This window comes from Delphinapterus leucas, chromosome 20 (assembly GCF_059928025.1).
Source record: "Delphinapterus leucas isolate spDelLeu-1000000601 "Yukka" chromosome 20, BTC_Dleu_Yukka2, whole genome shotgun sequence".
Lineage (NCBI taxonomy): Eukaryota > Metazoa > Chordata > Mammalia > Artiodactyla > Monodontidae > Delphinapterus > Delphinapterus leucas.
In genome coordinates this window covers 9537508-9564700 of record NC_143148.1, presented here as the reverse complement: position 1 = coordinate 9564700, position 27193 = coordinate 9537508, and the positions used below count along the sequence as shown (strand labels likewise).

At 50.7% G+C, this 27193-nt stretch overlaps 1 protein-coding gene across 1 annotated transcript; it reads left to right on the top strand.

Moving 5' to 3' along the window:
• Positions 1 to 400: 400 nt before the first annotated feature.
• On the top strand, positions 401 to 25563 carry HIF3A (hypoxia inducible factor 3 subunit alpha). Its single transcript, XM_022585307.2, has 14 exons — positions 401 to 2299; positions 3407 to 3552; positions 5154 to 5238; positions 5788 to 5900; positions 6406 to 6614; positions 8078 to 8184; positions 8355 to 8502; positions 13186 to 13304; positions 14279 to 14469; positions 15796 to 15900; positions 19809 to 20080; positions 21199 to 21316; positions 22858 to 22939; positions 25243 to 25563. Exons 1-14 carry the CDS (start codon positions 2026 to 2028, stop codon positions 25338 to 25340), a joined length of 2067 nt encoding a protein of 688 aa, XP_022441015.2. The 5' UTR covers positions 401 to 2025; the 3' UTR covers positions 25341 to 25563.
• Positions 25564 to 27193: the final 1630 nt, after the last annotated feature.

The following is a 27193-nucleotide window of genomic DNA, read 5'->3' as shown; positions in this document are numbered from 1 at the left end:
AGCCCCATGAGTTTGTGCTGTTCTTAGGCTCAGGGAGGCTATGCAACTTGTCCAAAGTCACACAGCTATTAAGTAATGGAGTTGAGGTTGGAACCCTGCACCAGAGGAACTAGCCCCGACTCTGTTTAAAGGGAAAGGCCAGAGACCAGGCATCTGTGGAGCAAGTGAGAGGCCACACTTCCTGTCAGAACATCCGGAGAACAGGCTGGGAGCTAGGAGGGTCCCGCTGTAGCCACCAGCTAGCTTCTTCTATGGAGGGAGGAGTCATTTGGCCACAGAGAGGATTATAGAGCCCAGCTGCCCAGGAGGTGGGGGGCCAACCCCACCCCCCAACCCCGTTCCTGTTCCTACTCCCTGTTCCCTCTGTCTGGGCCCCCAGCTCAGTGAGGCCCGCCCACCCCCACCCTCTGGGCAGGAAGACAAACAGGGCTGGAACAGAACGGGACAGGAGGACGGAATGTCCCCTGGGCAGAGCGGGACTGGAGGCCCCTGCCCCCCATCAGCCAGGAGGGAGGGGATGAGGGCAACTGCTGGCTCCCTCCACCCAGCTGCCCCCTTCTGTGCCTCCCACCCACTTGCACTGAGGAGTTCTTTCCCATCTGGAGAGTCAGGAGAGTCCACTCCCCTCCCTCCATCATGCCTGTGGGTTGGGCTGCAGGTCTCCTGCTTGGGGGTGAGATTGATGCCCCAGAAGTGGCCTCTGGCTTTTAGGAAGGGGCAGCTTCCCCTCCTAGAGTTTTGCGTCCATGGAGGTTGGCGGGGACGTCACAAGAAAGGAATTAGAAGAATAAAGGCTTTGGAACTTCACTGCCTGACTTCAAATCCCAGCTCCACCACTTAATGGCTTTGTGACTTTTGGGGCAAAGGACTTCACTTTCCAGAGCCTCAGTTTCCCCTCTGTGAAGTGGAGGTTTAAAGTGCTCTCTGCCTAGGGCTTTCTTAGGATCGAATGAGTACACATAGGCTGAGTCCTTACTTAGTGCAACGTCAGACCCATAAGCGCTTAGCAACTTATAGCTGCTTATTAATGGTTTTATCAATAGTATCAATATAGATAAGATTACATATACTATACTATATGTAACATACTCTATAATTTTCTTCCCCAAAACTATAATTTGGATTCAGACAGACCTGGAGTTTGACTTTTAAGACGGTGGCAGAAACAGGGAGAAGTACTGAAATCTGGAGATAAACCCAGGGCCATACGACAGAGGAAACTGAAGAGTTTAGGAAGACCAGCGTTCAAACCCTGGCTTCACTCCTTGTGGGCAAGCACTGCACCTCTCTGTGCCTGGGCTTCATCTGTTCAATGGGGAAAATGTTACTACCTTCCTTCTAGGGATGTCTGAGCTAAACGGGTTAATGTAAGTTACACACTCGGCACGGGGTCTGACCTAATAGTAAAAGCTGGCTAAGTGGTAGATATTTCTGAAAAAAAATGACACTCATCCTCTCCTCCCAACCCCACATGCAGAATTCAGGCATTTGAAGTGGATTAAAGGGCAGAGATGAGTGGTGAGCCGTTGGCCCTGGGGTTGGTTTGCTGTGTCACCCTGGCAGGGCCCCTGTTGGTGGGTCGTTGGACTTTGAGATCTGTACTCCAAGATTCTGAGGACTCAGCTCAGCTGAGGAGGGGAAAGGGCAGAAGAGGGGGTTCTGGGAGGCTGTAGGGCAGGGGGCCTGGGGGGCTGCAGGCATCTTCTTGCGCCCTCCCTTCCCTGGCTCCTGGCCAGTTCTGCCAGCCCCCCTCCCAGCCGGAGGCCTCCCTGTTCCGCGGTCTTCCCAAGCCCGGAGAATAAACAGCAGATAAGTCAGGGAGGGGACAGAGCGGCCCTGGGCACGCCTTGGAGAGGAGTGAGGCACCGGAGGGCAGCATGGGCTGGCGCCGGGACAGATAAAACCTGAGGCAAGGAGCGACTCCACAGTATAATCCACCCAGGCCCAGAGAGCTCCGGCAACTCGCCCGGGCCACACTGCGAGGCCAGCACAGTCGCGGCTCTGCCCTCTCTGAACCCGAGACCCATGTGGCAGCAACCCACGTGCTTGTCCCATCCAACTCTTTCCCTTCCCGGGGCGCCGCCAGTGAACGCTGCCCATGCCCGCAGGTCGAGCACGGAGCTGCGCAAGGAGAAGTCCCGGGATGCGGCCCGCAGCCGGCGCAGCCAGGAGACCGAGGTGCTGTACCAGCTGGCGCACACGCTGCCCTTCGCGCGCGGGGTGAGCGCCCACCTGGACAAGGCCTCCATCATGCGCCTCACCATCAGCTACCTGCGCATGCACCAACTCTGCGCCGCAGGTGAGGCCCGCCCCCGGGAATTCCCACCTCAGCAAGACCCCGCCCTCGGAAAGGTACATCCCAGGGAGGCCCCTCCTCCGGGAAGCCTCATCTCCACAAGACCCCGCCCCCTATGTCTTCCCGGCGAAGCCCCACCCCTCTGGAATCCACTTAGTGGGAGAGGCCCCGCCCCTTCAGGTTCTGGGCCAATCGGAACCCAGTTTCTTAGGAGTCCCCGCCCCCTTAGAAGTCTATCATTTGTGAGGCCCCGCCCGTTGGAACGCGCCCTTGGGAAGCTCCGCCTCTTTAGAGTTAGAACCCTAGGGAATAGGAGGCCGGCTAACTCCCTAAGGCATCTGGACCCTTAGGATTTGGTCTCCTGAGAGACCTTCTCGGCTAAGCTTCCTTCCCTTATAATCAATATCCCCAGGAGGCTTCACTGCCCAATATTTAATTACTTGAGAGAGTCCCGCTTCCCCTCCTCAGGTTCCTAGTTCTATTGCTTGTCCCCTTAGTAGCCATCCCCTTGAATTCCCTCCCTGTTAGAATTCTCTGTAGGACGCCTTCACACACACACACACACACACACACACACACACACACACACACACCCTTGGAATCCCAGGACCCTGAAAAACTTTTATTATGGGGAAAGAGGACTCATCCTCTGGCAGACTCTGCCCATTAGATGAATTCTGCCTCCTTAGAATTCTGTTGCTTGGGAGTCCCTGCTTCTTTAGAATCCCGCTGATCTGGAAGGTCCTGCTCCAAGAATTCTGAACCCCTGGGAAGCTTGGCCCCCTTGGAATTCTGACTCCTCCTAGGCCCCGGCTTCTTAGAATTTTGACCCCTGGAAATTTCATCCCCTTAAGATTCTGCCGTCCTTAGAGTTCTGTTCCCTTAGGAAACCCCTATCTCCTTAGAATTCTGTACCCCTGGGAGGCTCTGCTCCCTTAGAATTCCAGTCCTTGGTGGTCCTGCCCTCTTCCTTGGACCCCAAGCCACTGGGATGTGCCCCACTCACCTGGAGGTACCTATAAGTTCCTCTGAGTGAAGGAAAGCAGAGGGAGGCTAGCCAGGGTGGCCTTACCGCTGACTAGAGATGCCCCATCCTGGTCCGGACACCAGGGGAGTGGAACCAGGTGGGAGCAGGGGGCGAACCACTGGATGCCTGCTACCTGAAGGCCCTGGAGGGCTTCGTTATGGTGCTCACCGCCGAGGGAGACATGGCTTACTTGTCAGAGAATGTCAGCAAACACCTGGGCCTCAGTCAGGTAAGAGGAGCTGCCTGCTTTGTGCAGGTGATGCTGGGATACAGAGGTGACCAGAACCACCTTAGCCCTATTTTTACAAGGCCCACAGTGCAGAGGGGAGATAAATATGTCACCAGACAGGAAGATTCAGAATGGTCAGGGCTGGGGTGGGGCAGCCTAGGGGGCTGTACAAGCCGGGGGTGGAGGGTGGTACCTGACCCAGCCTGGGTGGGAATTGAGGGCTTCCTGGAGGAGAAGACATCTGAGCTAAAACCTGAAGGGCTTAGCCATTCAAGGGGTATGGCGAATGGATGGGATCAGAGAAGACTGGCAATGTACATGGCCAAGGGAACAGAATATGCAAAGACACAGATGTGAGATAAAACAGCATTTGGGGGAAATAAAGGCATTAATCCAAGCTAGGTGCAGAGTGCAATGGGAGAAAGTGAGAGAGAAAAGGCTAGAGAGGACATAATTTAGGACCAAAATAGAAGGTTTATCTCTAGGGCACTGTGGAGCCATGGAAAGATTTTAAGCAGGGGAGAGGTTGTGTCAGAAAGGTGGAATCAGAATTTCATTTTATTTAGAAAGATCCCTCTAGGTACTGCACAGAGATAGAATTAGAGGGAGTGAGACTAGCGGCTGGAAAATCCATAAGGAAGTGGATGCAGGGCCCCAAGTGGGAGAAAAGAAGTAGGATTAGGGGCCTGGCGATGGGAGGACAAACAAGAGACCCTTAGAGAGTAGAACCAATTTCAGCTGATCCTTACAGCAATACCATTCTTCTTCTTAGCTCACATAAATGGGCTCCACAGTTGGCATCCCTTCCTTTCCCCTGCCTTGTTATCCCACTCTTGGTACCAATTTCTCTGTTAGTTTGAGCTCTTGGGCTCAGATAGGTGAATGTCTCAAGATCCCAAAGCTCGGAAGTGGCAGGGCTCGGATTCAAATCCAACTACAAGATCTCACTCCTCCCCTATTCAGCATTAGCTCTGGACTGTGGGCTCTGTGGGTCCCCTTTCATCTGTGTCACCTCCTCCCAGCACCAGTCTCATTTCCTGAATTGAAATAAGGAGTTGGGTCTTCGGCTTGCACAACAAATGGAATTTGAATAGGGTCTCACCTCAGGGCCTTTGCACTTGCTGTTCCCTCTTTCCGGAACACTCTACTCCAGAGAGCCACCTCACTGGCTTTGTTCAGCAATTTGTGTAAATGTCACTTCTTCAAGAAACTGTCCCTGACTACTGCCTCTAAGATAGTGTCCCCTCATTTCATCATCTTACCTTGCTTTAGTTTTCTTCATATCATTTAGTATATTGTTTTATGCATGTGTGTTGTTTTGTTTGTTCATTGGCTATCTCCCGCCACTAGCCAGTAAGCTCTGAGAGGCAGGGATTTTGTCTTCATAGCCACTGCTGTGCCCATACCATGTAGAAGAATGCCCAGCAAATTATATGGCAAAGAGAGGGATGAATGAATGAATGAATGGATAAGGAGACTGGGGAAATAATCCAGACTCATGAATTAGGGCAGGCTGATGAAGATGGGAGGGAGGAGATGGGTCAGAGGCCCTGGTAAAAATGCTTTTCCTCTAAGACACCCCCTGCTTCCCTCCCTCCCAGCTTGAGCTGATCGGACACAGTATCTTTGATTTTGTCCATCCCTGTGACCAAGAGGAGCTTCAGGACGCCCTGACTCCCCGGCAGAGTGAGTCCTTGGAGATCTCTGCCCCCAAATTACAGAAACTGAGGCTCCATCCTTTCTTTTTTTTTTTTTCTTGCGGTACGCGGGCCTCTCACTGTCGTGGCCTCTCCCGTTGCGGAGCACAGGCTCCGGACGCGCAGGCTCAGCGGCCATGGCTCACGGGCCCAGCCGCTCCGCGGCATGTGGGATCTTCCCGGACCGGGGCACTAACCCGCGTCCCCTGCATCGGCAGGCAGACTCTCAACCACTGCGCCACCAGGGAAGCCCTCCATCCTTTCTTCAGCATATCTTCTCCCCCTCTGAAATACTGGACTGAGAAAAATGGGATGAGGATGATGTGGCCCTGCCCCAGGGGAATACAGGGACATGGCTGCACCCCGGGGGTCTAAAGGAGCATAGCATACCCCGTGGAGACCCTCTCTGGGTCGGAAGTCTCAATTTTGGGGATGAGGCTGGGGAGAGGTTACTAACCAGGGTGCTGGAGGGACTGGGCCCTGTCCCAAGCTGCCCGGTGACCTGCTCCTCCCCCCCCCCCCCAACGGCACTCCTCAGGCCTGTCCAAAAAGAAGCCGGAGGCCCCCACCGAGCGGTGCTTCTCCTTGCGCATGAAGAGCACCCTCACCAGCCGCGGGCGCACCCTCAACCTCAAGGCGGCCACCTGGAAGGTGGGCAGGGCCTGGCCTGGAGGAGGGCAAGGGACCTGCTGGGGCTGGACCTGAGCCCTAAAGTTCTCACAGTGGGTTGGAGTCCGGGAGTCTCCTGGGCCAGGGATCCAGTGGGGCATTCTCAGGCTGGGTCTAGTGCATCCTTTGGGTACCTAGGAGGTTGGGGATCTGGGGGTCCTTGTATCCTTTCTTAGTCTGGGTCTCTGTGAGCCTGGGGCTGGGGGTCCTCAGCATCCTGGGCCTGGAGTCTCCATGGGGTTGGAATCTGGGGTCCTCAGAGCTCCCTGAGTCTTAAGAATCTAGAGATTGTCAGAACCTTCTTAGGTTGGGTCTCTGTGGGGTTGGGGTCTGGGGGTCCTCAGAGCTCCCTGAGCTGGGTCTCTAGAATCCTCAGGGGTTTCTTCTTCTCAGCTCCCTGAGGGGAGGGGCCTACAGGGATATACCTCCCAGCCCCTTGGGTAGCCCTAGGCCCAGGTGCATCATTGCCTTGCTCCCTGCCCACCAGGTACTGCACTGTTCTGGACACATGAGGGCCTACAAGCCCCCTGCACAGTCTTCCCCGGCCGGGAGCCCCAACTTGGAGCCCCCCCTGCAATGCCTGGTGCTAATCTGTGAAGCCATCCCCCACCCTGGCAGCTTGGAGCCCCCGTTGGGCCGGGGGGCCTTCCTCAGCCGCCACAGCCTGGACATGAAGTTCACCTACTGTGATGAGAGGTGGGCAGGAGCCAGGGGCCCACCCACCACCTGCCAGCCTGGCTCCTCTTCTTCCTTTCTGCCCAAGTTCATTCACGTCTCCTCTCCTACCCCCCAGCTGCTCTCTCTGCTCTGTTTCTATCTCTCTGACTCCATCTATCTCTGTCTTTGTGTATCTCTCTGTCTCTGAATTGTCTGTGGGTCTTCGTATCTGGGTTCAGACTGCTTGGGTTCAAATGCTGGCTGTGCACCCTTGGCCAAATGACTTCACCTCTCTGTGCCACACTTTCCTCATCCGTCCTATGGAGTGATAGCAGAACCTACTTTGAACAGTTGTTCTGAGCATTCAGTGAGTTGCCTGGTACAAAGCACTCTAGAAGTGCCTATTTTTTAAAATCATTATCATCATGATTACTTTTTATTTCTATTCATTCTTTTTTATCTTTCTTTTTGTGACTTTCTTTCTTTCTCTTCCCCTCTCCTATTTCTTTCACGTTCTCTTTTGTCTTTCTTTCTTTCTTTTTTTAATATTTATTTATTTATTTTTGGGCTGCCTCGGGTCTTAGTTGCGGCACCCGGGATCTTTCACTGTGGTGTGTGGGCTTCTCTCTAGTTGTGGCACGCGGGCTCCAGAGTGCGTGGGCTCTGTAGTTGCGGCATGCAGGCTCTTTAGTTGTGGCACACAGGCTTAGTTGTTCCGCGCATGTGGGATCCTAGTTCCCCGACCAGGGATCGAACCTGCGTGCCCTGCATTGGAAGGCGGATTCTTAACCACTGGACCACCAGGGAAGTCCCCTTTTTTGTCTTTTCTTTTCATCACTCTTCCAATTTTTACCTTCTCTCTCCTCTCCTATTAGTTTCCTATGGCTGATGTATCGTGTTACCACAAACGTAGTGGCTCAAAACAATACAAATTCTCTATCTCAGTGTTCTGGAGGTGAGAAGTCTGAAATGAGTCTTATGAGGCTGAAATCAAGGGCTATGTTCCTTCTGGAGGCTCCAGGGAAGAATCTGTTTCCTTGCCATGAAAGCTTCTGGAGACCTCCTACATTCCTTGGCTTGTGGCCCCTCTCTCTACCTTCACAGAGCATCACTTCAGCCTCTGCCTCCATCATCACATCTAGTCTCACTCTGATCACCTACTCCCCTCCTATAAGGACTCCTGTGATTACACTGGGCCCACCCAGATGATCCAGGATCATCTCCGCATCTCAAGATCCTTAACTTCATCACATCTGCAAAGTCCCTTTTGCCGTGTAAGGTAGCATATTCACAGGTTCCGGGAATTAGGACGGAGACATCTTCAGGGGCCATTATTCAACCGGCCACACCCCGTTTTCTATTTCTTACTCTCCCTTTCTCTCTGTTACAACCCTGTCTCTCTCTGTCTTGCTGGCTTCATCCCCGTGTCCCCCTCTCCTTCCTTTCACCCACCCTCCACTTTCGCCAGTTGAACTGACCGGGGTCCACTGCGCCCACTTCAGGATTGCGGAGGTTGCTGGCTACAGCCCTGATGACCTGATTGGCTGTTCTGCCTATGAGTACATCCATGCGCTGGACTCAGATGCAGTCGGCCAGAGCATCCATACCTGTACGTGTTCAGGTTCCGCTTCCAGTGCTGCATGGCCCCAGCCAACACCAGCTGCCTGCTTCCCCAAGTCCCCAGGAACCTTCTCTTCCCTGGCCCCTTCATACCCAGCACCCTGCTCCCACGGCCTTCTCTCCCCAGTTGCCCTAACCCCTCCCCATGCCCCTCCCCAGTGCTGAGCAAGGGCCAGGCAGTAACGGGGCAGTACCGCTTCCTGGCCCGGAGTGGTGGCTACCTGTGGACCCAGACCCAGGCCACAGTGGTGTCGGGGGGCCGGGGCCCCCAGTCTGAGAGTATCGTCTGCGTCCATTTCCTGATCAGGTAAGCGGGAATGAGGTGGGGTGGCTGTGTGTGGTTCTCTTCTGGTCTGCATACGTGTGAACAGGTGTGTGTGTGTATATGCACAAGTGTGCATGTGTATGGTGCACACGTGTGTGAGAGGGAATGTGCACAGGTACACGTATATAGAACATGTGTGACTGACCACACACGTATCTGCACGTAGACACAAATGTGTGTGAGCGTGTAATTTAAGCTAAAAGGATTCTATATTCAAGTTAAAATAAGAAATCTAGCTGAATCTTGGGGGCTTTTTTGTGCTTTTTAAAAATTGATGTGTAATTTACATAGAGAAGTTTCATTCTTTTTGGTATACGCTTCTATGAGTTTCGACAAGTGCAATGGAATCGTGTAACCCCGACCATAATCAAGCTATAGAGTAGGGAATTCCCTGGAGGTCCAGTGGTTATGACTCCACAGTCTCACCGCCAGGGCCCTGGGTTCAATCCCTGGTCAGGGAACTAAGATCCTACAAGCCACGCAGTGTGGCCCCCCAAAAAAAGCTATAGTGTAGTTTCATCACCCAAGAAAATTCTTTCATAGTGAACCCCACCCCACCCCCCAGTCATCTCTGGTAACCACTGATCTGTTCTCTGACTCTAGAATTTTGCCTTTTCCAGAATGTCATGTACACGAAATTCTGTAGTATGTAGCCTTTGAGCCTGGCTTCTTTCACATAGCCTAATACATTTAAAATTTATCTACGTTGAGGTGTGTATCGATACGTTCCTTTTTGATGCTAGGTAATCTTCTGTGGCGTGAATATGTATGGACCACGGTTTATCCATTCACCAGTTGGAGGGTATTTGGACTGTTGCCTATTTTGGGCAATTACGAGAAAAGCTACTGTAAACATTCTCGTCCAGGATTTTTTGAGATCATTTCGTTTCTCTTGGGCAAACACCCAAGGATGGAATGGATGGGTCATATGGTCAGTGTATGTTTAGCTTCCTAAGAGACTACCAAACTGCTTTCCAGAGAGGCTGTACCCTCTTGCATTCCCATCAGCAACGTGTGAGGGTTCCAGTTCCTCCACATCTTTGCCAGCATTTGTATTGTCTGTTTTTGTCTTGTTTTGTCTTCATTGGGTGACATTCTAATGAGTGTGTAGTGGTGAATCATAGTCTTTCCCGCCGCTTCCATCATGCAGCTTAGAAGTTTTTCACCACGACAACATGGTGACGAGGGCAGCAAATGTTCACCTAAGACGGAGACTTACAGCTTTTCTTTGAAGATTGTCTTCCAGGACATGGCATTCATTTCTAAAGCCATAGGAGTTTCCCTGGGTCTTTTTGATCAAGAACAGATTCTATTAGAAAACAGAGGTTGGTAACAGGAATATTCATCTGAGTCTTCATACACAAGAAAACAAGGCTGATCATCCTTGGAATGTTCTCTCCTTAACACCCTTTCAAATCAGAATCTTTGAATAACTTGTAGCCTTGGGAAGACGTCTCCTCACTGTCAGAGCTAAGGAGAGGGGACCCGCCCCCATATCTTGCGGCAAGCTTCTTTCATTCATTATGAAGATTTGCCTTTTGATGGCCAGGCCCTGGAATTTCAATCTGCCGAGTTCAGTTTTACTGGCAGAAAATGGGTGAAGAAAGAATAGGTGTTTACTTAGTAACAGTGAGATGAGAAGCATATGGTATGAATCATGCTTAGTGCTGTGTACATACTGTGTGGCGTGCAGCTGCGTGGCTCTTTGTGCGTGCCCAGGTGCTGACACTTTGTAGAATCCATCCTTCCACACCTAAGCCTCCTTCCGTTGCAGTGAGCACCTGCTCCATAAAAATACAACTCACTTGCACGGGGCACTTACAACATTCCAGGTCCTGGGCTTTGTGCTCACAGCCACCCCATGAGGTATAGCAATTATTTCGAGCCCCATTTTTGAGGAGAGAAAACTGAGGACCAGAGAGGGGAAGTCATTTGCCTGATGTCACACAGCTAGTAAATGTCAGAGCTGGGTTTTGACCCAAGGTTGGTCAGGAGGCTACACTAATAACCACCAAACCACACAATCTCTTATTTGCTCAAGCCAGAAACCTAGGAGTCTCTCCTGCATCCTTTTTCTCATTCCCTCCTATCCCCATCCACTCTGTCCACCTCTGGGATAGATCTTGGATTTGTTTCCCTTCTCTCTGTCTCCATGGCCACCACCATCTCACACCTTGTTTATAGCATTAACCTCCTAACTGAGATCTAAAGCTGGTTTGGATTCCACTGATCACACAACTGCCGAGGTCAGGGGGCAGGTTCTGAAATACGAATTGGTTCATGTCTCTCCCCTGCTCAGAGCCCTTCTGTGGTTCTCCAGTATCCAGAAGAGAAAGCCCCAAAACCTTAACATGGCTCTTCAGGCCCCGTGTGACCTGACTCCTGCATGCCTCCCCTTATCACTCCAAACTTCAGGACCTTTGCACATGCGGTTTCCTCTGCCAGGATGCTCCTCCCCCTTCCCTCCTCCTCTTTCTCCTGAATGACGCCCACTCATCCTTCTGGTTTCAGCTCAGACATTACTCACTGCGAGACCCTTTCCTGAACCCCTACAGGAGGTCACATCTCCCCATTTTCCGTCCTGGTCCTGTCCTTTTGCTTCAGAGCAGTTAGAACCATTTGTAATTATTTATTTGTGTGTTTAACCAGGCCTTCTTCCTTGATTGCCCTTCTCAAAATTGCATATCTCCTTCTTCGCCTTTTTTCCCCCTAATACTTACTGTCCTATAAAAGTGTGACGTGGGAATTCCCTGGTGGTCCAGTGGTTAGGACTCCAGTGGTTAGGACTCTGCACTTTCACTGCTGAGGGCCCGGGTTTGATCCCAGGTCAGGAAAGTAAAATCCCTCAAGCCAGCCCTGTAGGAAAAAAAAAAAAAAAGTGTGACATGAGCCACATATGTTATTTTGAATTTTCTAATAGCCATTAAAAAAGTAAAAAGAGGGGGAAAGTGGGGGGGTGAGGGGTGGGGGATGGGATGAACTGGGAGATTAATAATACACTATTAAGTGTATTATACATTGTAATACAGGTATATGTGCGTGTATTCTAATACATCCAAAAATGTCATTTCACCATGTAATCAATATTAAAAATTATTAATGAGATATTTTAGATTTTTTTTTAATACTCAATTTTTTCAGTCTGGGGTATATTTTATACTGACAGTACACCTCAATTCCAACCAGCGTGTTTCAAGTGCTTCGTTAGTGGAAATATATATTTTGTAACTAGATAGATACATTTACCAACAAATAATATCTTTTATTGAAGGTCTGTCTTTTCCCCCTAGCATTTAAGCCCCATGAGAGCAGGGAGTTTTGTCTGTCTTGTGCGCTGCTGAATCTCCAGCGCCTAGAACAGTGTCTGGCACACAGCAGTTGCTCAATAAACAATGATGGCAAATACTTACATAGAGCTCACCCCGTGCCAGGCACGGTTCTATGCATTTGACATACACTAACTCATTTAGGCCTCACGACAACCTGGGGAGGAGGTACTATTATCACTCCCTCTTTACAGAAGAGGAAAATGAGGCCCAGAGAGGTCAGCCATATGCTCAAGGTCACACAGCTCATAAGTGGCAGAGCTGGAATTTGAACCCAGGCTGCTGGCTGCAGAGCCCTTGCTCTTAGCCACTAAGTATTACTGGTTGTGTAGGAAATGTCTGTGGAATGAGTGAACGCGTGCATTTCACGTGGCATGTATGCATATGTGCGAGCCCAAGTGTAGAGCATGTGTGCGTATCTGATGTACACACTTGGGTGTATATGGGAGTTCCTGTTGGTGCCTGTAAGTGCCGAGGGTGCATACATGTGTGACTGTGCGACCTTATGTTTTTCAAGAGGGGTGGGGTGGCTTTGGATCCAGCCTAAATTGGGATGTTTCCAGCTCAGAAGGGGTGGGTGAGGATGGGGAAGGGTCACAGCTTCTCAAAGAGCTGGTAGAAGGACCACCCACATTCTGACCTGGATAGTGTTCTGCAAATGAGATGCAAATGAAGGTCTGGTCCTCCACCCCAGACCCATTCTCCAGAAGCCAATTTGCAGAGAGAACATTTGAGTGGCTTCTGCAGCTACAGACTGGGGAGGGAGGGGGCGGCAGGAAGGCACGAGGGACATAAGGATGTATTTATAAATTCGTTCCCTTGAATGTGACAAATGCCTAAGAATAGAAGCTTCATAAATAAAATCTCTTATTCATAAAAATATATCCCCATAAATTCTTCCTATTTGGCAACATAAGAATATAATAAGTGCATATTCCTCATCAATACATTTATAAGAATGTATTTATAAGTAAATATCTATAAAGAGAATATTTAGTTCTCATGCCTTTCACTCTCCCTGCTGTCTGCCCCTCATGGCCCCTCAGTCTCTCCTCTCTCTCTCTCTCCCCAGGCTGTGCTAAATGCCAACTCTTTTTTTCTGCCTTTCCTTCCACAGAGGGAGCTTGGGAAGACACACTTCACTTTCTTTTCAATGCTATTATAATAAAAAGCATTCAACAAAATTTAAATCTTTAAAACAAGTCAATGTGGCAAATTATTTTCTGCACAATGCCCACCAGCCCCCGGATGAGACTGCCCTCCTCTAACAGGACATCATATGTGGAGGCTGCCAAGCACCCTCCCTGACTCCCACTCCCCTTTCTGCCCTGTACCCCAGCCGGGTGGAAGAGACCGAAGTGGTGCTGTCCCTGGAGCAAACGGAGCGACACTCTCGCAGACAAGTTCAGCGGGGCACCCCCTCTCAGAAGGATGCCCCTAATCCTGGTGACAGCCTTGGTATGGGGCAGGGCTGGGGCTGGGAGGGGTTGTGTCCCCAGGATGCTCGGAAGAAAGCCCAAGTGCCTTAATGCCACTCGCTTGGCCCTGTGTGACCTGCTTCCCTCCCCTTCTTACTCTCTGAGCCACACCAGCCTCCTTAGTGCTCTGGGAACAAACCAAACTCTTTCATGCCTCAGGGCCTTTGCACATGTAGTTTCCTTCGCCCAGAATGCCCTTCTCTCTTCCCTCCTCCCTCTTCTCTGTCCCCAGGATGATTGCTTCAGTCTTGTTGCTCTCTGCTCTGAATCCTGCTGTGGCTTCCAGTCGCCCCCACTTTCCATTTGTTCCGTGCTCCCACTTCACTGTTCTTTGGCTTCCAGTAATCTTGACCCTTCCACGTCTGGCTCCTTTCTACCTCTTCCTTCTCCTCTGCTTAACACCCCACCCCCTCCAATCCTGGATGGATGAGCTTCCCTCCCTGTTTGTTCTTCAGGGCCTCACCGTCTCCAAACTGTTGCTGGCAACCCATGCTCCTGGGTGTGGTAATGAGGTCCCCCATCTGCTTTCCTTTTCTGGCTTAGAACTGGCTCAGGGCCACATCTTGACCTCCAGGGACCTTAGAATCTCCTGGAGGATCATGGGCCAGTCTTTTCTCGTAACATGACAGCCCCCCAGGCTGAATGTTATTCTGTGCCACCGGGGAACCGGGTCAGTCACGTGCCATGGTCCAGCCATGTCAATTTTAAATATTAAAACATTTCCCCACCATTGGGCAATTGCTACAGTCCCCAGCCTACTGTGTGCCCTCACCCCACGTTAGCCCCTCCAGGGCAACTGAAGGGACAGCAGAAGTTCTCCAGGACTCGGCAGCACTGTGAACGGGGTCTATGCTGATTACCTAGTCAGCTATGCTCCCGGGGGTTGGCAGAGGGCTCTGCCCCTCAGCCCTGGGTGACCCTCCTGTGTCCTCCCCATCTTGATGTGTCCTGCAGACACCTCTGGTCCCCGGATCCTAGCCTTCCTGCACCCCCCTGCCCTGAGTGAGGCCGCCCTGGCCGCTGACCCCCGTCGTTTCTGTAGCCCTGACCTCCGTCGCCTCCTGGCACCGATCCTGGATGGGACTTCAGTAGCCGCTACCCCCAGTGCACCCCCAGCCCCACGACGCCCCCGAAGTCCTCTTCCGGTAAGCGGTCCCCTCCACTTCAGCCCTCAGGATCTAGGCTGATTTGGCCTTTGGCTTGAACCTTGCTATTCTCTGGGCCTCAGTTTCTCCATCTGTGTAGTGGAAAGGCTGGGATGAGATGGAGTCGGGGGTTCCTTCAAGACCTAGATTCCAGACTCTTCAACTGTTATCTGGACCAAAACCTAGGATGTTTGGGACTGGCGTGGGTGACCCCCTCATTGCTTGTGACCAAGCATCCAGGTTTTCTGAGGTTTGAATTCAGAGTCCAGAATGTCTAATGTCTTAAACTGCACAAGCTTGGATTCAAATCCTGACTCTGCCATTTATAGCTGTGTTACCCTGGACAAGTGGGGCCTCGGTTTCTTCACCTGTAAAATTCAGATAATAGCAAGTAGCCACCTCATTGGTTATTGTGAGGGTTCAACGAAATCATTCATGGGAAGCACTTAGAAAGGCTTCAAGAGACCATAATGGTTACTGTTTTCACTTAAGAGTCCAGATAGTCTGACCTTTCACTCAGGGGTCCATATTATCTGGTCTTGACTTTCCTTATTCCCACCTTTGTGACCCCGCCCCCCCAATATCTTCTCTCCACTGGAGAAATAGACTGTGACCTTTGACCTCACCCTTTATCCTTGGGAAGCTGGACCGGGCATTGTTTTCCTCCAGACTCCAAGACATTTAACCCCAGAGGGCCAGAATATCTTGGCCTCAGGCTTTGGTCTTTCGAACCTTTGATGTTTGCTCTGTAAATCTACACCCAGCGGGACTTCCCTGGTGGCGCAGTGGTTAAGGATCCACCTGCCAATGCAGGGGACACTGGTTCGAGCCCTGGTCCAGGAAGATCCCACATGCCACAGAGCAGCTAAGCCTGTGCGCCACAACTACTGAGCCTGTGCTCTAGAGCCCGTGCACCACAACTACTGAGCCCGTGTGCCGCAACTACTGAAGCCCGCGTGCCTAGAGCCCGTGCTCCACAACAAGAGAAGCCACCACAATGAGAAGCCCGCGCACCGCAATGAAGTGTAGCCCCCGCTCGCCGCAACTAGAGAAAGCCTGCCTGTAGCAACGAAGACCCAACATAGCCAAAAATAAATAAAATTAAATAAATAAATTTATATATAAAAAAAATTTATACCCAGGCACTCAGCCTTTTGAACACCCAGGTGCAGAAACTCACATTTGCTATTTGACCCCTTTGGTGTCCCAGCTGGCTGACATTTGACCCTCACTTCTACCCCTGAGGTCAAATGTTTAGACTGCCTTACTGCTCAACATCTCCCAGGCTCAAGATTTCCTTAAGTCTCTTATTCTCTCTCCCCACAGGCTGATCTCCCAGATGAACTACTTGTGGATGTGGAGAATGCACACAAACTCTTCGCCTCTGGGAAAGACCTTGAGGCAGTGGAGACAGATCTAGATATAGCTCAGGTAAGGGCTGGCATGGAAGGAACGGTCTTTACCTCTGGGTTCTGGGTGACATATCTAAGTTTTAGAGAAGGATGGTGGAATGGTTAAGGGGATGAGTGGATGGATGGATAGATGGGTCATTGAATTCACTAGGTGGATGATGGTAGAGAGATGGATGGGTAATGCCTTGGTATTTGGACGGATGGATGGATGGATGGACAGATGGATGGATGATGTATGTTTGGATGGGTAGCTGGATAGATAGACCGTTTGATGGATGATAGATGGATAATGTTTGGATGATTGATGGTCTGGAGAGATAAATGACAGTGGCATGGATGTATTAGCTATATATCACTGTGTAACAAATTACTCCGAAACTCAGTACCTTCAAACAAACATTTATGGGACTTCCCTGGCAGTCCAGTGGTTGAGACTTTGCCTTCCAATGCAGGGGGTGCAGGTTCAATCCCTGGTCGGGGAGCTAAGATCCCACATGCCTCGGGGCCAAAAAACCAAAACAGAAAACAGATGCAATATTGCTACATATTCAATAAAGACTTTAAAAATGGTCCACATCAAAAAAAAAAAACTTAAAAAAAAAAACCCAAACATTTATTAGGTCACACAATTTCTGAGAATCAGGAATCTGGGAGGCAGCTTAGCTGGATGGTTTATTCTGAGTCTGTCATGAGGTTGAAGTCAAGCTCTCAGTCGGGGCCATAGTCATCTGGGGCTAGAGGATTCAATTCCAAACTCACACACGTGGTTGTTGGCAGGCCTCGGTCCTTCACTGGCTTTGGCTGGAGGCCTCAGTTCCTCACCATGTGGGCCTGCATAGAGGCTGCCTAAGCATCCTCACAGCATGGCAGCTGGCTTCCCCCAAGGCAAGTAATCCAAGAGACAGAGTGAACCTAAGATAGAAGATGCAGTCTTTTATAAGCTGATCTCAGAAGTGACATACCATCACTTCTGCTGTATTGTATTGGTCATACAGACCAACCCTGGCACAATGTGGAGGGCAGCCACAAACAAGTGGGAACACCAAAAGGCCAGGGTCATTGGGATTTATGTCTCTCCTTCACACAAAACTCACTCACCCCCTCCCAAGTCCCTCAAAGTCTCTTCCCACTACAGCATCAACTTTAAGTCCAGAATCTCGTCACCTCAGTCAGGTCTGGGTGTGCCAAAGCACCTCAAATACAGTTCCTCTCAATCTGTTGGTCTGTGAACTAAAGAGACAGGTTGTCTGCCACCCACGTACCCAACATCCAGTGATGGGACAGGCATAGAATAACTGCCCAAAACACTCCTATTCAAAAAATAGGGGAAAGGAGAGCACACAGGTATCACTGGTCCACAGCAGTTTTGAAATCCAGTTGGGCAAATATCAAAAGTTCCTCGGTCAGAACCCATTCTGACTCAAAAACACCCCAGGCGTTTTTCTCCGTGGTGGTTCTTGGCTCCACCCTCTGGGCTCTTGGCAATTCACTCTGAGTCATCCTTCCTTTCTCATAAAAAGGTAGCATGTATTTGCAGCTGAGTGGTTTTTGTAACCTGCTTCCTGCCTTTAGAACTTTGATGGCCCGAAGGTCTCTTTTCATTTCGTACCATCTCTGTCCCTTTCAGGCCAAGCTGGCAATGCTTCTGTTCATATAATTCTCTTTAAAGAAAAAAAAAACAACAAAAAACATTGTATGTCTTAAATGAATCTCTTTGGAGTTCACTCCATTAGACAAAAGCCATACCCACAAATCTCTGAGAGAAACCCTTCTCTACCTTGGGCTTCTGTTGAGATGGCTGAGTGACAGTGCCCTGAGGTTTAATAGAAGCCCTACTGTTTGATTGAGAAGACCTATGAGGCACATCCTTAAACCCTAGAGTACCTTTTGTCTGACTGAGGATATTCTAGGCACCACCTTTTGTCTTTCTGGGGTCTTAACAAGGAATTTTATAAACACACCCTGGGCTTAATCTTTAGACCATGCTTTTCTTAGAGTGCCCTTCTTTGCTCAGAAACCATTTCTTAATTTTAGCCTCACTTGCTATCTGGTTCCCAGAGTCAGCCAAACCCAAGGTGAGGGGCACAATCCTCCAGACCGTCAAGTCTGCCCAAGACTTCTGACGTCAGCCACAAGTTTGGGGGGCCCCAGGGCTACCCTCATTTCAGAGCAGCTGCCTGCAAATTCAGAGACTCTCATGGGCTCCCTCAGGTTTTATAATTTACTAGAACTAGTCATAAAACTAAGGAAAGCACTGTATTTATGATTACAGTCTTATTATAGCAAAAGAATATTATAGCCAAAGGAAGAAATTCATAGGGTAGAATCTGGGACTGGGAAAGTCCCAAGTTCAAAGCTCTCAGGTCCCCAGGGATGGTATTACCCTCCTGTCATTGATGTGTGGAAACATGCATATGGAATACTGCCAGTCCCGGAAGCTCACCCCAGCTTTGGTCTCCAGAGTTTTTATTGCGGTTTCATTGTGTAGGCATGATCAATTGAGTTATTGCCAATGTAGTTGAGTTCCATCTCCATCTCCACCTTCCCCAGCACACACACACACATTTTCCTTGGAGGTCAGGCTGATTTCATGGGGCCCAAAGCCCCAGCCCTCAAATCCCATGGTTGGCTTTTCTGGCATGGAGAGTCCCCATCCTCAGTTGTCTTGTCAGAATAAACTATCAGGTGTGGTCCAAGGGGTCCATCACGAGTAGCCAAGACACACCTATCACTTGGGAAATTCCAAGGGTTTAGATGTCACCTCCCAGGAGCCAGGACAAAGGCCGAACCTCTTTTTGGGTAAAATTCTTCACTGCACGGGGAGGTTGAGAATTTTCAAGCCCTTCAAGCCCCAGCTCCTTCCTGTTTAACATTTCTTCCTTTATCTTTTCTCTCCCTTTGCCTTTTACTCCAAGTAAGCAAGAAGAAATCAGGCAGCCCCTTCAACACTTTGGCTGGAAATCTCCTTAGCTGGATCACCCAGCTTACTAGTTACATTTTCTACTTTCAACAAAACTGCAGGTGACAGTGTTGCTAAACTTTCAGCCACTTCCCAGCAAAAATCTTTCCTCCAGCTTCGGATAACGTGTTCCTCACTTGCCTTCAAGCCCTCAGTGGCAGGCTCCTCGTGGTTCAAATTTTGACTAATGCCTTGTTCAAGGCAATCTAGGCCTCCTCTAACGGGCCCTTCAAAGTCCTCGAGCCCTTGCTCACTGCCCAGTGCAAAAGCCCCTCTCCCATTTTAGGTTTTTGTTACAGCCACACCCCACACTCCTTATCAAAATCTTATTTGCTATCTATTTCTGGATAACAAATTACTGTAAAACTTCGAAGGTTAATACAAGCGTGTATTACTTCACATACTTTCCGAGGGTCAGGGGTTTGGGAGTCACTTAGCTGGGTGGCTTTCGCTCAGCGTCTCTCATGAGGTTGCAATCAAGATGTCACGCCGGGTTGCAGTCATCTGAAGGTTTGACTGGGACTAGAATACCCACTTCCGAGATCCCTCTCTTGGCTGTTGGCAAGAGGTCTGTTTCTTGCCGTGTAGGCCTCTCCAGAGGGCTCCCCTCAAGAGCCAGTGACCTGAGAGAGAGAGAGCACAGCAACAACGGAAGCCACAGTATCGTTACAACCTAATGTTGGAAGTCACACACCATCATCTCCTCAATATCCTATTGTTACCAGGTCAGCCCTAGTCACCATAGTAGGGGAATAACCTAGGGTGTGAATACCAAGAGGTGAGGACCCTTGGGGGCCATCTTGGCAACTGGCTACCACAGAGTCCTTCTACCCATTTTACAGATCAGGAAACTGAGGCTCAGACTCTTGACCTCAGGCACACAACTCAGAAGTGGTGGAGCTGGGACTCTAGCCCGGGTCCACCCAAGGCCAAGGCTCATGCTCTTAACTCCCTCCTGCCCTCTGCAGGACGTCGATGCTCTGGACTTGGAGATGCTGGCCCCCTACATCTCCATGGATGATGACTTCCAGCTCAACTCCAGTGAGCAGCTACCCAGGGCCTACCACAGACCTCCAGGGGCTGTCCCCCGGCCCCGTGCACGGAGCTTCCACGGCATGTCGCCCCCAACCCCTGAGCCCTCCCTGCTGCCCCGCTGGGGGAGTGACCCCCGGCTGAGCTGTTCCAGCCCCTCCAGAGGGGACCCCTCAGCATCCTCCCCCATGGCTGGGGCTCGGAAGAGGTGAGCCACAGTAGAGGTGGGATATAAAGAAGTGTAGAGGGAATTCCCTGGCGGTCCAGTGGTTAGGACTCCGCGCTTTGACTGCTGAGGGTGTGGGTTCAATCCCTGGTCGGGGAACTAAGATCCTGTAAGCAGTGGTGTGGCAAAAAAAAAAAAAAAAAAAAAGAAGTGTAGAGAAGGTCCCTGACCCCATCTTTCTCCTGCCTCCTACTTCAGCCTCATTCCTCATTATTCCTCCTACCCTGACCTCTGCTCCAGCCAGGCCCGCAGTGTCCCCAGCACATGTCATGTTTGTTTCAAACTTTATGTCTTTGCCTAGGCTGTACCTTCCTTCTGGAGTGCCCTCCACTGTTCTCATTGTTTATCCATATCCCACCAGTCAACCACGGCCCTCTCCTTTAGAATGCTTCTATCTGGCCTAGTAACAATTTTTGTCAGAGTTCAGAGGACATTGCCACAGTGTCAGAGAAACTGTCTAGAACTAAGTTCCCTAACACCTTTGGATATCTGTTGAAAGCCATGGACCCTTCCCAAGAAGATTTACACGCACATATAGACACATGATCTCGCGTATAATTTCAGAGGATCCATGTCCCCCTTCCAAAGATGTTACACTACTAATACTCAAGTTTTTGCTCTCCAAATTGTAGGCATGTGCCCATTTAGTCTCCAGGGTGGTCTCGTTACTATCCTTATAAGGCTTTCATGGATACATCTCACTATTTTCCAAGGCTTTCAGTTTGGAGCTGGATATACAGTGGGTGCCTAATAAAGATTTGTGAAGTGAGAGAGGGAGGAAATTAGTGAATATGGTAGTTGGACGGATGGATGGATGGATGGATGAGTGGGTGGCTGAGTGGGTGGATAGATAGGCGGACGAATGGAAGGATAGACGGATGGTAGTTGTATAGGTGGGTGGGTGGGTGGGTGATGGATCACTGGATAGATGAATGGGAAGATGGATTGGCAGATGGATGAACGGATGGATTGGTGGGTGTATGAGTAAAGGAATAAACAGGTGCTTGGGGGAGTGAATGAACGCTCATCACCTGCTCACACTGGTGCCCACACCTGCCCAGGTTTGCTGGGTTCTGAGATTCTTGCCTGTCTTCCTCCAGGGCCCTGGCCCAGAGCGCAGAGGACGAGGCAGAGGGGGTGGAGCTGCTGGGAGTGAGACCCCCCAAACGGTCCCCCAGCCCAGAACCCGAAAACTTCCTGCTGCCTCCCCTCAGCCTGGTATGTGTGGGGATTCGTGGGATTCTCTGGCCCTCAGAACCCAGCAGGCTTAAACCTAGTTTTTATAGATGGAAAAACAAGAGATGGCAGGGTCAGCCATCCAGCTAGGGCTAGGACCTTGATCTGCTGGTTCAGGCAACAGGTATGGAAGGGCTTTGCAAATAGACGTAAGTTGGTGGTAGGTGCTAAGAAGAAAAAATAAGCAGGGTAAGGGGAGAAATGACAAGGGTGAATATCTCTAGGAATCTTCTCTGCTCCCACGGAACACTCCCTCCCAAACCTAGCACAGGTCTTGGCCTTGGATTATTAGTGTAGCTTTAAGAGTACAGACACTAGAGTCAGACTGACTTGGGCTCGAGTCCCAGGTCCGTCACTCAGTAACTGTGAGACCTTGGGTGGGTGACGTCGCCACTCTCGGCCTCAGTCTCCTCATCTGGGAAGTAGCAGATGGTTGCATTTCATAGGACTGGCATGAGACGTAACGAAATCAGGCCCTTAGCTGCTCCTTAGTGGGCTGTTGATAAATGGGCGTATAAACACCAACCAAACAAGAGCAGCACCTCGGGATCCTCACTCTGAACAGGGCTGGTTTTTTTGTTTGTTTTGTTTTTTGCGGTACATGGACCTCTCACTGCTGTGGCCTCTCCCGTTGCGGAGCACAGGCTCCGGACGCGCAGGCTCAGAGGCCACGGCTCACGGGCCCAGCCGCTCCGCGGCACATGGGATCTTCCCGGACCAGGGCACGAACCCGTGTCCCCTGCATCGGCGGGCGGGCCCTCCACCACGGCGCCACCAGGGAAGCCCTGAACAGGGCTGTTGGAACATGAGAGTGTGGTTGGTAGTATCAACAGCTCTTATTTATTGAGTGCCCACCATGTGCCAGACGCTGACTGAACCAAGTGCCTTGCATGATTATTCAGTCCCTACAGCCACTCTTGAAATATTATTATTATTCATATTTACACACAAGAGGTTAAGCAACTGTATCAGTCAGAGACTGGACAGGAAACAGAACATGTTCAAATGGGGTGTTGAGGAGAATTTAGTAACAGGACTGTTGGCAAAGGTGTAGACATCACCCTGGGGCTAGCAACACCATCCCTAGCCTGAAGGCACAGGGCAGAGGGGTGGTCACTGGATCCTGGAGAGAGTAGGGTCCACCTTGTAAGAGCTGAAACCTTCCATGGAGGGACACAGCCAACCCAAGATGACCCAGCAGGGAAGCAGCTAGAAGCTCAAATACCCCTTGTCTTCCTCCTCCCACCTGCTGGTATCTCCCATCACGTGAACCTCAAAGGAACACACCGAGCAAGGTTGCACGTTGATGGAGTCCACACACACAGGTCAGCCTGCTGGGGCACTGAAGAAGGGGAGAACAAGGCTCTGGAGGGACCCACAGAGGACATCTGGGACAGTGACTCACCCTAATTCACACAGCCAATAAGCAGCCACTGAACACCACAGTGCCCGTAACCACTGCCCCATCCTGCCTCCTTGGATATGATGGTGATGATGATGGTGGCTTTGTCTGTGTCCCCTAGAGTTTCCTTCTGACAGGAGGACCAGCCCCAGGGAGCCAGCAGGATCCCAGCACCCACCTCCTAGAACTGAATGAGCCCCTGGGTGAGTAGCAACCTGGGTAGACAGAGAGGCTCTGGGTCCCCATCTCCTGTGGGAGGTGCCTTAGATGGCTGAGAGAGGGTGGGATGATTCTGAGGCTGGTGGGGGGTCCGTCTGTGCCTGGACATGACCTTAGTGGAAACAGGCAGCCCCTCCCTCTTCTCAGGGACACTGTGGGAGGAAAGAGAGGCCCTGAGGGAGGCAGGGGCTGGCCAAAGCTGTCCCTTGAGGTGGAAGCTGAGCCCGGGCCTGAGTCTAGGTCTCCCGAAGCCTGTGTCTGATTGTCCCTTGGTCCTTCCCAGCTGTGTGGCTTTGGGAGATAGTTTCTGCTTCTGGAGTCTCGGTTTCCCCCTCCTTGTCAGTGGGGGCCTATTTTCCGTAAGGAAAAACCCCAACGAACTTTTTGGCCCACCCAGTATAAGAGTTCATACTTTAAGGAGATGTTTTGAGGACCTGTGGATATGCTGCCCAGGAAGAGCTTAGCACGAGACCTGTTTCACAAGAAATGTCGCCCTTAAGGCGATGCTGGTCCCAGACCACCCCACCCCCACAACCCTGCAGAGTATGGGACGGGCCGCTTTGTCCGTGTCGCTCTCATCATCTTGCAGCACAACTATGAACAGCCATAGCTCCACCTGAAACCTGCAGCACTGGCCATGAGGGAGCTTTCCAAAGCACGAATCTGACCCTGGCCTTCCTCTGCTCAAAGCTCTTGTATGCCTCCCTAGCGCCCTTCAGAGAAAGATCAAGCCCCTCATCTTGGACTCCAGTCTCTGCGGGGTCTGACTGTTGCCTCGTCTCAGACTGCACTCTGCTTCACACCCTCCGTTTCAGCCACAGTCACTACCCTTTAATTCATTCTTTCCTTCATGTGTGTAACAAATATTCACTAAACACACAGTAAGTGCCAGGCACTGTCCTAAGAGCTGAAGACAAAACTGGGAACAAAACACACGGAAACCCCTGCCCTCGTAGAGCTGACATGCTAGTGAGCGAGACAGTCCAGAACAAAGAAACAAATGCAATAAAGAGTACACGTGATGAAAATAATGTGTGCAGAGGAAAAAGGAGTTCTGTGGTGGGGGGATTTCCATTTTAAACAGTATGATTAGGGGTGGTCTCACTGAGAAGGTGCCATTTGAACAAAGACCTTAAGGAGGTGAGGGAGTGAGTTGTGACAATTTCTGGGGGAACAGCATCCAAGGCAGAGGGAACAGCAAATGCAAAGGTCCTGAGGTGGGAGTGTATCTGTCTTCTATGGGGAAAAATCAGGCCAGTGTGGCTAAAGCACAGAGAAGAGAGGAGAGAAGCAGATTCCACAGGGCCACTGTGGGGCATTGTGAGGACTTTGAAGTCATCTTGCTTGAGGAGGCTGCCTCAGGGCCTTTGCATATGCTGATCCCTCTGCCTGGAATGCTTTTCCCTCCGTTCTTTGTCTAATTACCACATCCTTTAGATCTCAGATCAAATACGACTCCTCCCACAGAGCCTTCCCTCATTTCCCAAGCTATGGTTTGAAACACTCATCACAGTCCACGTTTGCATAGGAGTTTGTAACATTATTTGATTACTGTCTGTCTGCTCCTCACAGGGCAGGGGCCTGGCCTGTCTTGGTCATCATGCTTCACCGTGTGTGCAAGGCTGAGCACAGAGCAGGGCCTCAGTACATATTTGTAATTGAAGAGCTAACATTTATCTAGAGCTCATTCTGTGCCAAGCTTTGTGCTCAGTCTGTTACATACATGATCCAATTGACGTCCCTCACTGGAATGTCAGCCCCACGAGGGCAGGAAGTTTCATTTATCCTGTTCACTACTGTGTCTCCAGTGCCTGGCACAGAGTAGGTGCTCAACAAATATTTTTTGAATGAGTGAATTCTCATGAGTGAAGTAGGTCTAAGTATCCCTGTTTCCCAGATGACCACAGCTCACTAGGCGCTGTTCAAAGCGCTTTACATGGATTCACTCATTTACTCCTCACTGACAGCCCTGTGGGAGGCAGGGGAGGTATTGTTGTTAGCCCATTTTACAGATGAGGTAACTGAGGCACACAGAGGTAAAGTCACCTGTCCCAGTTCATACAGCAAGTAAATAGCAGAGCCTGGATTCAAACTCAGGTGGCATCTGGCTCCAGGCTTCTTAACATTAGGACGCCTGAGATTCAGAGAACAGCTCTTGCCCAAGATTTCACTCCTATTTGAATCCGGGCATGCCTGCCTCACCAGCGATGCTCTTAACTGTCTGAAGACGGGTTTGGGTGATTGGGTGGTAACTCCCCACTGGTTTACCTTCCATCTTCCCCCACAGGCCTGGGCCCCTCCCTGCTCTCTCTCTACCCGGACGAGGACACCGCCCAGCCCAGGAGCCACTTTCAGCCAGCGGCAGGCTTGGCCCAGGCCAACTGAGCCAGGTCCTCTTCCCACCTCCCTTCTCCCCCCACAAGAAAGGACGTCAATCATACTCCAAGCCGGCAGCCAATGCACAGGATGGAGGTGCCGGAAGAGGGGCTCCCTCTCTCCTCTCGGTGACCCCCGCCCACCTCAGGCCTACCTCAGTCCCCACCCCTCTGCCCCACCCCCACTGTCTGGGGGTGCTCCGGGGTGGTCTCAGCTCAGTGACCTCTGGGAGGGGGTCCCTGGCCCCCTCCTGCTTCTCTCAGGACTTCCCTTGGGGTTCTCAGTACCGGTTACCTCATCCTTTTCTCCAATTCTCTTGGCTTTATTTTCGGTAATTAGGGGTGGGGGAGTTTGGGGCTCAGGTCTGCATTTCTGGGCTTGGGGGAGTATTGATAACCAGAAGCACCTTGTTTTCCATCCATCTTTCTTTCATTCTTATTTTTATTTTTGTTGCTTTCATGATATGTTTTTCATCGCTACGAACTGCCTGGGGTCCACAAGAATGTGGGACTCTGATCTTCCCACCAACTCAGGTGTCAATGGGGACGGGAGGCCTCTGGGCCAGACCTCACCCCCGGCGACTCCTGATTGAGCCCTTAGCCTCCCAAGCGGCCATCCAGCTCTGCCCACCCCTCCGCTCTGGACTTCTGCTGGCTCCTGCCTGACCTGGACCCCGACTCCATAGGTGGTCTTCCTATCCCAGGTGTAGCTTCCGACCTCTGCTTCCAGACCATGCCACCTCCAACCCTCTGTGGTTCTAGACCACACAGCTTTCGACCTACTCTGGTTCTAGACTGTGCCACTCCCGGCCTTCTCTGGTTCTAGGCTGCACAACCCCCAACGTGGTCTGGTTTAGACCTTGCATCCTCCAAACGGCTGTGATTCCGGATCTCACCGTCCTCAGCTTTTTCTCCTTCTGGACCTCACAATCTCCAACTCTATCTTTCTACTTCACGCTCTCCAAAGTTGTCTGGTTCTAGGCCTCACAACTCCCTCAGGCCTAGGACCACCAGAACCCTCTGGTTCTAGAGCTCTCCCCACAGGTCTCCCTTGTTTTCAAAGGCGCATGCTCCCACTCCTGCTGATTCCAGCTCTTACAACCAGATTTCTTCTGATTTTGGAACCCCACATCCCCAAGCTTGGAATTGGTTCTAGTCTTCCTGATCTGTAATGCATTTCGTTCCAAATCTAGACTTTGTGATGTCTCAATCATTTTGATTCATGATGCCCAGCTCATCCCTTTTCAACTCTACACTCGAGACTTGCTTCTCCCATCAAAAAGAAGTAAAATGGGTTTCATGTCTTGACCTTATGGGTTTCGTGTCTGGACCTTTCAGAACCAGACACAATGTTCCAGTTCTCTTTTGCTCTCGACCTCATCATCGCTACCACTGACTGGTCCTGGACTATACAACCTTTACACTTTGCAATTTCCAGGGCCCTCTGATTTCAGATCTGATGATCTCCCTTTCTTCTGGTTCTAGTAATGGGCTTCAAATGTCTTCTGATTCCAGACCTCGTCCTACAAATTTCCTTGGTTCTAGACCTCACAATCTCCAATTGCCCCTCATTCCACATCTTATGACTCCAAACTACCATGTATCTAGAACTCAGCCTTCAAACATCTTCTGATTCTAGACCTTACAGCTTTAAATTCCTGATTCTAGACCTTACAACTCCCAAATCCCTCTGGTCCTAGAACTTGGTCTTCAGACTTTTTCAAATTCTAGTCCTTACTCTGTATCTCTGGTTCTAGACCTCACAGCGTCCAAGTGCCTCTGATTTCAGATCCAAATTCTTCTGGCTCTAGAACTCAGCCTCCAAAGGCTTCTGATTTTAGAACCTGGACTTTGCCCTGTAGA

What these genes read in the sequence shown, in the direction of transcription:
- HIF3A (XM_022585307.2), top strand. Translation starts at nt 2,026, where the DNA reads ATGTGGCAGCAACCCACGTGCTTGTCCCATCCAACTCTTTCCCTTCCC. An exon ending in GCACCAACTCTGCGCCGCAG is followed by an intron (nt 2,300 to 3,406) that starts GTGAGGCCCGCC and finishes TCCGGACACCAG; the next exon opens with GGGAGTGGAACCAGGTGGGA. An exon ending in ATGGCTGGGGCTCGGAAGAG is followed by an intron (nt 20,081 to 21,198) that starts GTGAGCCACAGT and finishes GTCTTCCTCCAG; the next exon opens with GGCCCTGGCCCAGAGCGCAG.